This window comes from Rhinoraja longicauda, chromosome 20 (assembly GCF_053455715.1).
Source record: "Rhinoraja longicauda isolate Sanriku21f chromosome 20, sRhiLon1.1, whole genome shotgun sequence".
NCBI lineage: Eukaryota > Metazoa > Chordata > Chondrichthyes > Rajiformes > Arhynchobatidae > Rhinoraja > Rhinoraja longicauda.
Genome location: NC_135972.1, coordinates 20,929,088 through 20,941,875, shown reverse-complemented (window position 1 = coordinate 20,941,875; position 12,788 = coordinate 20,929,088). Strand labels below are relative to the sequence as shown.

General features: G+C 46.3%; 1 protein-coding gene across 3 annotated transcripts in view; it reads right to left on the bottom strand.

Moving 5' to 3' along the window:
* Nucleotides 1-6,260: 6,260 nt before the first annotated feature.
* pawr (PRKC, apoptosis, WT1, regulator) overlaps nt 6,261-12,788 on the bottom strand; it is an 81,439-nt gene continuing 74,911 nt past the window's right edge. For 2 of the 3 annotated variants that reach the window (XM_078417147.1, XM_078417146.1), the window contains exon 7: nt 6,261-10,907. In XM_078417147.1, coding sequence (XP_078273273.1) covers nt 10,821-10,907 — 87 coding nt within the window. In that variant the 3' untranslated portion in view covers nt 6,261-10,820. The remainder of the gene's footprint in view (nt 10,908-12,788) is intronic. The other variant, XR_013548648.1, reaches the window with a different exon arrangement.

Below are 12,788 nucleotides of genomic sequence, written 5' to 3'. Positions count from 1 at the left end.
TTGGAATGTGGAAGGAAACCGGAGCACCTGGAGAAAACCCACACGGTCGCAGGAAGAACATACAAACTCTGTACAGACAGCACCCGTAGTCAGGATCGAACCCGGGTCTCTGGCGCTGTGAGGCAGCAGCTCTACGGCTGCGCCACCGTGCCTTATTAGAAAGGTTTGGCTTGCTAGCTTGTGATGGAGAAATTACTGAGACTCTGCTAATGGAAGGTCTTAGTCATCGGTGTTGAAGTCTAACCGAGGACAAAACAGATGCTCGGGGAAACAAAGTCAATCTGCTACAGGGAACCCAAGGGGCTCATTTCAGCCTCATCAACTGATTGTTTGCATAATCTCAATTGGTATCTCGTGAGTTATTTTGCTGTCTGCAGTAATATCACCATTAGATTGGATGTACTGATACATTACAGTCACAAGATTAACTAAAACCCATTTGGGAAAAGCTGCTCCAGTTTCTGCAAGCACAAAATAAACATTGAACAGTCTAGTCCCCAGTACAATGGACACAACTATGTAGGATATGGGCTCGTGTACAGGGTGGTTGCTGGGCGGGATGCACTCAATGGGCCAAAGGGCCTGTTTCCACACTGCATCCCTAAAGTCTAAGCAGAGAAACAGGCCCTTCGGCCCACAATGTCTGTGCCGAACATGATGACGTCAAGATAAACTAATCTTATCTGCCTGCACGTATTGATCCATGTCCTTCCATTCCATGCATATCCATGCCCCTATCTCAAAGTCCCTTAAATGCCACTAACCCACCACCACCCCTGGCAGCGCGCTCCAAGGCACCAAAAAACTTGGCCCGCACATCTGCTTTAAATGTGACTCCTTCCCACCTTATTGCTATTGTGATGTGTACATGCAACAATATGGTAAAGCAGGGAGTTTAAAATGGTGATCTTGTGTCCAGACGTGTGTTGTTTTGGTCTCCCACTCAATGCGTGCTTTTGAGAATGATACTGAGTAGAACGTATCAGCTATGCCCTCTAGTCTTTGGCAGCTCTACCCCGGGAAACAAATTCTGACTGCCTACCTTATTGAAGCCCCTCATAATTTAAATACTTCGATCAGTTCTCCCCCCAAATGCCGGCGTTCCAGAGAAAACGAGCTGTTCATGCAACAAAAAGACTTTGACGCTCTCACCCTAAAGCTAAACTCTTCACATTCCTTCGGGTAAGCAGCCAACATAACCAAGGACCTTTTACATCCCAGTAAGGATGCAAATGCTTGAAGGCGTGTACCTCCACGTTCAGGAGCAGCTGTTATCAGACGTCTGAACGGCCCTCCCATAAGGTAGGTTACAGTCCTAGTCTTCCACTTTTAATCTGCACTTCCTCTGTAACTATAACACCAATACACTGTAGCACTGTATTCTGCACTCTGGTGTGTTTATCTTTGCACTACCTGCTGTACTTGTGTCCGATTTGATTGTACTTATGTGTAGATTGCTTTGACCGTATAGCAGGCAAAGATTTTCGCTGTATCTCGGTAGACATGATGATAATAAACCAATACCAATTGTTTCAAGTGGATTCACATTGGTAAGACTGGTCATTATTATGAGACGGTATGTGCAGGTACAATAAAGTTTAAGATGTTTAGAGATATAGTATGGAAACAGGCCCATTGGCCCACGGAGTCCACACTGACCATCAATCACCCATTCACACTAGTTCTCGTTAGAACAAAATTTCCCATCCGCTCCCTACTCACCAGGGGCAATTTAATTAGCGTATAGCCCCGAACATCTAGGAGCTTGTGGAAGAAAACCAGAGCACCCGGAGAAAACCCACGCAGTCACAGGGAGAACATGCAAACTCCACACAGACAGCACCCGCTACCAGGATTGAAGCCAGGTCTCTGGTACTATTAGGCAGCGGCTCTACCAGCTGCGCCACTTTAACTTTAACTAAGCTAACTTTAACTAAGTTAAAAGTGAGTTCGGATTTTAATCTGATTTTATACAATTTAAGTGTTAATTTATTAAATTCTAAGGTGATGAGTGAAAGGCAAAAACAGAAGAGGAGGGGGCTCTACTGATGGAAAATAAAATGTTGATGAATGTTTTTAATTTATAATTGATAAGCGTACTGGCATCTTAAGGTCTGCAACAGATGCACTGGGTAAGACCAGAGGGCACGAGATAATGGTTGGAGGGGCAGACTGACTAGATGTGAAAACTATATGTTCATCAATCAAACTGGCCAGACTTGTCCCAAGGCAGAGCTGTTGCAGGTATACTTGCTGCTGAATGCCTAAAGGATCTTAGAACATGTTACGGCAGGTTCTATACTTTATAAAATGCACCCCACTCTCCCCACATCAAGAAATAAGGAACTGCAGATGCTGGTGTACAAAAAAACACACAAAGTGCAGGAGTAACTCCGTGGGTCAGGCAGCATCTCCAGGGAACATGGATAGGTGATGTCACTGCTACCCAATCTCTATTTTTCAGCACGCAACAAAAACTTTTCACAGTGACAATAATAAAACTAAACAGTCCGAAGAAGTGTTCCGACCCGAAACGTCACCCATTCCTTTTCTCCAGAGATGCTGCCTGACCCGCTGAGTTACTCCAGGCTTTTTTGTGTTTTTATGGATAGGTGGCCCTTCGGGTCGGGTCCATATTCAGACTGATGCCACATCAACCGTGCCTCATTCACCTTAGTTTTCTTTTGTATTTAGAGATACTATATCTCTAAACATCTTAAACTTTATTGTAGATGGAACTTTTTTGAGATGGAAACCGACCCTTCAGCCCACCATCGATCACCCATTCACACTAATCCCGTGTTATTCCACATTCGCATCCACTCCTCACACACTAGGGACAATTTACAGAAGTCAATTAACCTACAAACCCGCATGTATTTGGGAAGTGGGAGGAACCCTGAACCTGTGAGGTAGCAGCACTACCAGCTGCACCGACTGCTGTGCCACCCAAACTATTAGTCCAAATTATTTTAATTTAAGAAAAAGTTTAAGAGGGATTATGGGCCGAGAGCCAGCAGGTAGGACTGGTGTAGATGGGCATGCTGGTTGGCATGGGCACGTTGGGCTGAAGGGCCAGTTTCCATGCTATATGACTCTATGACTCAGTTCCCAGTTAATGAATTCATGTGTGATTGAATGATTGTAGTTGTGGTTCTTCTTCAGGACCACAGATGGCAGTGTTGTACAGATATTGTCCTGTATCACGTTGACCAGGAGACCTAGAGTTATACAGAAGGACATAAAGTGCGAATGATGTTTCAGGTTGAGACCCTTCCAATCTGAAGAAGGGTCTCGACCTGAAACATCACCTAACCTTTTTTTCCAGAGATGCTGCCTGACCCGCTGAGTTACTCCGGCACTTTGTGCCCTTTTGTGCATTAACCAGCATCTGCAGTTCCTTGTTTCTGCATTTCTTGCAGCACAGAAACAGTCCCCCCGGCCCAATTTGTCCATGCCGACCAAACTATCTTCCTGAGCTAGTCCTATTTGCCTTCATTTGGCCCATATTCCTCTAAACCTTTCCTATCCATGCACGTGTCCAAATGCCCTAGTGAGACCGCACCTGGAGTACCGTGTGCAGTTTTGGTCTCCAAATTTGAGGAAGGATATTCTTGTTATTGAGGGCGTGCAGCGTAGGTTTACTAGGTTAATTCCCGGAATGGCGGGACTGTCATATGTTGAAAGACTGGAGCGACTAGGTTTGTATACACTGGAATTTAGAAGGATGAGAGGGGATCTTATCGAAACGTATAAGATTATTAAGGGGTTGGACACATTAGAGGCAGGAAACATGTTCCCAATGTTGGGGGAAGTCCAGAACCAGGGGCCACAGTTTAAGAATAAGGGGTAGGCCATTTAGAACAGAGATGAGGAAAAACCTTTTCAGTCAGAGAGTTGTGAATCTGTGGAATTCTCTGCCTCAGAGGGCAGTGGAGGCCAATTCTCTGAATACATTCAAGAGAGAGCTAGATAGAGCTCTTAAGGATAGCGGAGTCAGGGGTTATGGGGAGAAAGCAGGAACGGGGTACTGATTGAGAATGATCAGCCATGATCACATTGAATGGCGGTGCTGGCTCGAAGGGCCGAATGGCCTACTCCTGCACCTATTGTCTATTGTCTTTTAAATGTTGTTATAGTACTTGCCTCGACTACTTCCTCTGGCTGTTCCATAAACACACCATCCTCTATGTGGAAAAAGTTGCCCCTCTGGTCCCCTTTTCCTCTCTATGCCTAGAGGGCATAGTTTTAGATTCCTCTACACTGGGGAAAATATTGTGAGAATCCACCTCATCTAGTCAGGGGTTATGGGGTGAAGGCAGAATGAGGTTGTGAGGGAAAGACAGATCAGCCATGGTTGAATGCACCACTTGATGGGCCGAATGTCCTGATTCTGCTACTAGAACTATTGTTCTGACAATAGCTTTACTGAGTGTCATGGAGATATAGCAAAGAAACAGGCCATTCGGCCCACTGAGTTTGCGCTGATAACCAACCGCCCATTTCTGCCATATTAATACTGCTAAATATAGGATCTCTGCACAGTAGCCTTAACTGTCCATTAAGTTCATGTCATTGGAGCCGAGTTAAGCCATTTGTCCATCTACTCCACCATTCAATCATGGCTGATCTATCTTTCCCTCTCAACCCCACTCTCCTGCCCTCTTCCCACAATCCTTGATCCCCTTACTAATCAAGAATCTGCAATCACCACCTTAAAAATACCCAATGGCAGCCTCCCCCACTGTCTGCGGCAATGAATTCCACAGATTCACCACCCTCTGGCTGGGGAAATCCCCCCTCATCACCTTTCTAAAGGTACGTCCTTTTATTCTGAAGATGAGATTCTACCAACGCCATACTAGAGCGGCACTTAAAGATGTTGGAGGAAACCCACATGGTGAGGGGGAGAACATGCAAACTCCACACAGACAGCACCGGAGGTCAAGATTGAACCCGGTTCTTGGGAGCTGTGAGGCCGCACTACTACCAGCCACGTCACTGCGCTAACCTCCACTCAACTATTTCTAAATTTATCCTTTCCCCCCAACTTAGTTTATAATTAATCTCCCTGCCTGTTTTTGTTTAAAGCCCTTGAAATTCAGGAATAACATGTACATTTATAATATCACCACAAAAGCTTCCAGATTTGAAGGGCCTGTATAATGTTATGATTTCATCCCCCCCCCCCCCACCCCCCCCACCCCCCTGGAGACTCCTTCCAACGGAACATTCTGGCATCCTGCCATGGATCTTGCAACAGGGGGTGACTGACCACAACACAGGAATGTTACAAACATTCCCATGACTTTTCAAATTGGAAAAATGGTCAGGAACATTGGATATTAACCTCGGCTTCTATGATCATCGCAAGACTGTGCCTTTGCTTTTTGATTGAACTACACTGCATGGGAACAGGCCCTTCTGCCCACCGAGTCCTCGCCGATCATCGATCACCTGTTCATGCTAGTTCTACGTTATCCCACTTTCTCATCCACTCCTGACAAAGTTGGGGCAATTTACAAAGGGCCAATGAACCTACAGACCCCGCTCGTCTTTGGGATGTGGGAAGGATCGCCCAAGGAAGGCGATGGCTGGAGGCCCTGCAGAATCCTGGGGCTCGCCTGGATCAGGTGCCGATCTAGAGTGCAAACTGGATTTGGAAAATGGTGCCGAAACCTGGTGCCTCTTGCATGTGGTCTCAGTGGACTATTTCTGGACACTTTGCTAATCGGAGATTGTGCTGAGGTACGGTAATACTTCACTGAACTGTATGTAAGAATTTCACTGGGGGTATGGGGAGAAGGCAGGAACGGGGTACTGATTGAGAGTGATCAGCCATGATCGCATTGAATGGCGGTGCTGGCTCGAAGGGCTGAATGGCCCACTCCTGCACCTATTGTCTATTGTGAGTTTGCACGCGACAATAAAGCACCATTGAATGGAGTTATACATAGAATCACAGCGTGAAAACAGGCCCTTCGGCCCAACTTGCCAGCGACGACCATCTGCCTGCATTTGGCCCATAATCCCTCTAAACCTATCCTATCCATGTACCTGCCGACATTATTCTTAAGCATTGTGATAGTCCCTGCCTCAACTACCTCCTCCGGCAGCTCGTTCCATACACCCACCACCCTTTGTATAAAAAAGTTACCCCTCAGGTTCCGATTAAACCTGAACAAGATTATGCAGGATTCAAGAACGTACTAGCAGTTTGAGTTTATCAAATAATGTTAATAAGTAAAAGCAAACACCGGTGTTTGTGACGTGCGTCAGAGTTTATTTTGCATAAATCTATCGGCAGCAGCACAAACGGTTTATATTGTACCATCCTTTCTGATGCGCTAATCTAACCTAAAAGGAAATCAAATGCATGTCAGAATTCATTAGAATTAACCTCAGCAACCATCCGACTGCATTCCCCTGCAATCCTCGACTACATTTGCTTCTGTAAAGTTCAAAGCTCCAGGCTTTTCTTTTTTTAAAAAGTAGATTCATTTGAAAAGAAAGTCCCTTGCCCTTTTTTTAAAAATATTTACTGCTGTAATCTGGATGTGCTGCAAGCAAGCAAATGTCACACGTGATTTGCGGGTACGAGTAATCAAAATGAAGATGAAGACAGAATGTTGTCCTTTCTTTGTGTGCTCTGGCACGTAACGTCATTACATCCGCAGACATGGATTCAGAAACAGCTTCTTCCACGCTGTCATCAGATGACTGAACCAGTCCTGCAAGGGATAGTCCTGATCTTCCAACCTAACTCATTGCAGGCTTTGCACTTTTTCTACTGAAGCAGTCCTCCAGGGGATAGTCCAGATCTTCCAACCTACCTCATTGCAGGCTTTGCACTTTTTCCACTGAACCAGTCCTCCAGGGGGATTGCCCAGATCTTCCGACCTACCTCATTGCAGGCTTTGCACATTTTCTACTGAACCAGTCCTCCAGAGGATAGTCCCGACCCTCCAACCTACCTCATTGGAGGCTTTGCACTTTTTCTCTATAACCGTAACACAATAACGCTGCCAAAAACTGTGTAAGCCTCTTTGCACTGCCTGCTGTACTTGTGAGTGGCTTGATTGTACGCATGTCCAGCACAATTTTCCTGGAGAGCAAACAGCCAAAGTCGTTCACTGTATCTCACTCAGTACACACAAAACACCAACACAAGAGACTGCAGATGCTGTAATCTTGAGCAAAAAATAAAGTATTTGAGGAACTCAGCAGGTCAGGCTAAATGACGGGAAATAGTCTGATGACATTTTGAGTCGGCTGAAAAAGTGCGTATATGGAACAAGCTACCAGAAGAAGTAGTTGAGGCAGGCACAACAATATTTGAGAGACATTTGGACAGGTACATTGATGGGAAAGGTTCAGATGAATATATGGGCTAAATGTGGGCAAATGAGTCTAGCGTAGATGGTGCATCTTGGTCGGCATGGACGAGTTGGGCTGAAGGTCCTGTTTCCATGCTGTATGACTATGACATGAAACGTCGGCTGTTCATTCCCTCCACATATGCTTCCTGACCTGTTGAGTTCCTCCTGCAGAGGCCACAAAGAGTTGGAGTAACTCAGCGTGCCAGGCAGCATCTCTGGAGAACATGGGTAGGTGACGTTTCGGGTCGGGACCCTTCTCCAAGTTCCTCCAGCACTTTGTTTATCGCTCAGTACATTTGAATGCTGGATCCACGTTGAAAAGTCTGTTCTTTAAATTTCTATCGCAACGAAGTTTAGAAGCTGACCTCAATGAGGTGACTGGAACATCTCACACAAGTTTAGCACACACGACAGAGAATAAATACACTCCAAATCTATTTGGGAAATGATTCCGTCAAAATAAAAATGATCACCTCGTCCATCGAACGGAAAAGGAAATGGGAGGAATGAAAATGATTAGGAGCCAGGTGCCTTAGGGGTTCATTGACTGTGTCTTCACTTACATCACAGTATGTCGGTACGTTTAATTTAGTGGCATAACGATGAGCAAAGAAAAACTGGGAAGCATAAATCCAAAGTGGGGCAGCACCGTGGCAGGTAGAGCCACTGCCTCACCGTGACCGAGCTCCATCCAAACATTGGGTGCTGTCTGTGTGTGGAGTTTGCACATTCACCCCGCGACCACCTGGGTTTCCTCCCACATTCCAAAGACGTGCGGGTTTGTAGGTTGATCGGTCTCTAAATTGCCCCTAGCGTGTAGCAGGATAACTAGAGTGAACAGGTGATCAATGATCGACATGCACTCGGTGGGCCGAAGGGCCTGTTTCCATCCTGTATCTCTAAACTATATAGCCCCCAGTGTGTAGGAAATGGATGAGAATGTGGGATAACATAGAACTAGTGTGAATGGATGATCATTGGTCAGCAAGGACTCGGTGGGCCAAAGGGCCAGTTTCCATGCTGTAGCTCCAAACGAAACTAAACGGTTGAGAGCTGTTTTTGATTCCGTGTTTCCCACACCCAGTCATCGTGGTTTAGTGCACAGACCGTGATCACACTGTGGTTGCAACCAGTCGTATAGCGCGTGACAGGCCAACAGCATAAACATTCCCACACAAGGAACTGCAGATGCCGGTTTACAAAAAAAGGCACAAAGTGCTGGAGCTCCTTCCCTACAGCCATCAGGGTATTAAACACTACAACCTCCAAACAACCTCCGAACTCCATGGGCTTGGGGGCATTTCGTTTTGTCTTTTTGCACTATTTTTCTTTGTTTGACGTGTGCGTATTTCTGTAATTATGTGCAAACTTATTTTTATTATGTTGTTTACAGAGTACAATATTCTGTTGTGCTGCTGCAAGTAAGAATTTCAAGGTTCTGTTTGGAAATATAACAATAAAACGACTGACTGGTGACTCTTGAGTAACTCTGCGGTTCAGGCAACATCTCTGGGCAGGTGCTACCTGAGTTATTCAGCTCCCTGTACCTTTCTAGCACAAAGACTATCCTGTACTCTGAAAACGTGTGGGAAACCGGCAACTCGGGAACAGACTCGCATGGAACGTTGATTCTGGGAACGGTGGAGAAGTCTTGGTGTTGGCGAGACCACACCGAGAGGGGATATTTGGGTCTCAAGTAATAAGGGATTTCACAGTCAGAGAACAGAAACAGGCCCTTCGGCCCAACTTGCCCATGCTGACCAAGGTGCCCCATCTACACTAGTCCCTCGAGAGAGATGCCGCCTGAAAAATAATAATGCAACTCTACGATGTGTTAGCAAATGATTTCAGTCTGACCTCATGCCCTTCAGCCGTTAACACACAACATGGTGGCACTACAGGCACAGAGTATGCCTCTAGTATGACTGCATGGCAAATCAAATTCCTCGCATGTTGTAAAACATACTTGACTAATGAAGTATGAGGGGCCGGCCAAGGATGGGACCTGTAATGCACTAGAGAATCATTAAGTCATACAGCATTGAAACAGGCCCTTCGGCCCAACTTGCCCAAACGGATGATGTCCCATCTACACTAGTCCCACCGGCCTGCGTTTGGCCTATATCCCTCTAAACCTTTCCTATCCAGGCACCTGTCCAAGTGTCTTTTAAATGTTGTTGTAGTACCTGCCTCAACTACCTTGTCTAGCAGGCATGAAAACAATAGTTACATGGTAAGATGATGCCTTAAATACAGCTCAATAAATCCTAGGATGAAGAGGTTGTCATGAGGAAAGACTGAATACGTTGGCCTTGTACTCATGGAGCTTAAATAAATGGTGGCACAGCGGTAGAGTTGTTGCTTTACAGCGCCAAACACCCGGGTTCGATCCTGGCTACGGGTGCTGTCTGTGTGGAGTTTGCATGTTCTCCCTGCGACTGCGTGGGCTTTCTCTGGTGCTCCGGTTTTCTCCCACGTTCCAAAGACGTTCGGGTTTGTGGGTTGATCGGCTTCAGTAAAATTGTAAATTGTCCCAAGTGTCTAGGATAGTGCGAGTGTATGCCTATCACTGGTCAGCACGGACCCAGTGGGCCAAAGGGGCTGTTTTCCTGCAGTATCTCTAAAGTCTAAAGAATTATCTCTGGAACGCTCCACCTGGGAAGGTTGTGGAGACTTAATTATTCGGGGTATTTGAAGTGGAGGTAGATATATTTAGGAAGACCACGAGATCGAGGGCCTCGGGGGGGGACTGACACAATAGAGATGGGGTCTGGAGATGGATCAGCCGTGATCATGTGAATGGTGGGAGCTTGAGCGGACACCTCCTGCTTCTGAAGAGAATCTCCTCACCGGTTTACCATGAGATTGAGCCCAAATCTCCTGTGGGTGAAATCACTGCCCGGCAAAGTTATTGAGCAAGCTTTGAATATCTGAACTAAGATGATATTGTGCATGTAAATGTTGTAGGGTATGAGTTTTTGTCCGCGGAGCAAGGGCTTGTTTGCAACAGTGATGTATCTCACGCCTCGGCATCAGTGTTTCCAAACCTCGTCTCTTGCCGCACTTCTCATGTGGGGTTTGAATACAGCCGGAACCACGGGCAGGAGAACTGGGCTTGCCTTTCACGGATTACAAGACCACAGCCATAATTTAAAGCCGCAATCTGCTTGTAAACGGACTCTGGAGCAGAAGATGGTGTAGACACAATGGGGGAAACATACCAACAAACTCAGCAGCTGCGATCAAAGGCCTAGGGTAGTGCAAAACTTTGCACGTGAGACAGCTCTTCGGAAAAGGCGTGTAATATTCTCGGGTGAGGGTTCTGTGAATTTCTTATTCTTGGTCCGGCCCTTGGGTTTCTTTTGCAAAGCAAAGTCCAGGCGAATGCCACGTTACCAGTCAAACCATCACAGAACGACGTGCCGGAGGGGAGGGGGTCTTCTACCTGGTTAACTGGCCAACAACTTTCAACAGTGTCTTGTTCTCTTGCTTCAACTGGTCATTTTCATCTTCAATTTCGTCCAAGTCCTTGAGTGAGAAACAAAGTCAGTATGAGTTGGTGTTTCAGAGGGAGATACGTAGACTTGTCAATGGACCACACAATCCACAGACAGCAACTGCCAGGGTTATCCATCTATATACTAAAACTCTCGTTTGTTATCTTGTTTGTGACTGAACTTCATCCAAAACGGTGCACGATAGCGGGACAATTTTAGGCCCACCTTACTCACCATTGTCACTTTAGTGATAATGCAAGTAGTTTTATTGAAACCGGTCTTATATTTTTTAAGTTATTCACATTTTAAAGTTTAAAAGGAGGGGAGGGCGAGGGGAGGAGGGAGTGGGGAAGGGAGAGGGGAGGGGGTGGTTGAAGAGAGAGGGGAGTGGGGGAGGACAGGGTGCTGCACCAATGCAGGAGAGGTTTGGGCCCAACGGGTCCACTTGGTCTAGTAGATGATAAAATGCTCCCAGTTTGGCTCCTCCTGCAACCTCTCCTTGGCTACACTTAATCCTGCAATCTCTACTGGAGTTCCTCTTCAAATGAATATAGAACTATTGCATAGGAGTCCACACTGCCCGCCTCGAACATGATGCCAAGATAAACTAATCTCTTCTGCCTGCACGCGATCCATCTCTCTCCATTCTCCACATATCCATGTGCCTATCTAAAAGTCTCACTATTATATCTGCCTCCACCACCAACCCTGGTAGGACGTTCCTGGCCCGTACCAATCTCTGTGTATAATAACTTGCCCTGTACATTTCCTTTAAACTTTACCCTTCTCACCTCAAAGCTATGCCCTCTATCATTTGACACTTGCACTGAGGCAAAAAGATTCTGACTCTCTACCCTATCTATGCCTCTCATAATTTTACATACTTCAATCAGATCTCCCCTCAACCCAGAAGCTCCAGAGAAATTAACCCAAGTTTGTCTAACCTCTCTAGTCCAGACTAGAGGTAGTACCCTCTAGTTCAGGTATCATTCTGGTAAAGCCCCTCTGAACACTCTCCAATGCCTCCACATCACTTCTGCAATGGGACGACCAGAACTGCACGCAATCTGACAACAACCTAATGTTTTTACTGTGCTTGGATTACGGTTAATTTGAGACACATTAGTCAGGCTCCTCTTGTGAAACTTTCTAAGCTCATGGCCTGGTGGGAGAGAGAGACCACTGAGACCCAAAGTCACTGGGAGAGAACGGAAGAGGCACTAGGGAGAAAATAAAGCAGAAGGTTACAGGGAACAGGCACGGTAACAAGACAGGTGAGAACACTCAGGTGGCACAGTGGCGCAGAGGCAGAGTTGCTGCCTCGCAACACCAGAGACCTCGGTTCGATCCTGGCTATGGGTACCTTCTTTACGGAGTTTTACGGTCTCCCGGTCACCGCGCGGTTTTCTCCGGGTGCTCCAGCTTCCACCCTCATCCCAAAGACGTGCAGGTTTTTAGGTTAATTGGCTTTGGTGTATTATTCCTAGTGTGTAGGAGGTGATCGCTGCTCGGTGCAGACTCAGTGGGCTGAAGGGCCTGCTTCCACTCTGTATGTCTAAAACGTTTTTTGAAACTCTGCCAGGAGCAAGCAGGGGAAATGTGTAGGAAGGAACTGCAGATGTGGTTTAAACCAAAGATAGACACAAAAAGCTGGAGTAACTCAGCGGGACAGGCAGCATCTCTGGATAGAAGGAATCAACACGAAACATCACCCATTCCTTCTCTCCAGAGATGCTGCCTGTCCCGCTGAGTTACTCCAGCTTTCTGTGGCTAGCAGGGGAATGAAGGGTTGAATGAATTTCCTCATTTTGCAACTCCGTGACTCTAACCAGTGAACTCCACTAAAGGGCTAGAACCAGGTAAAGAACCGAAAGGCCTCGAAGTCTCTTAAAATAAGCTGTCAGTCCAAACC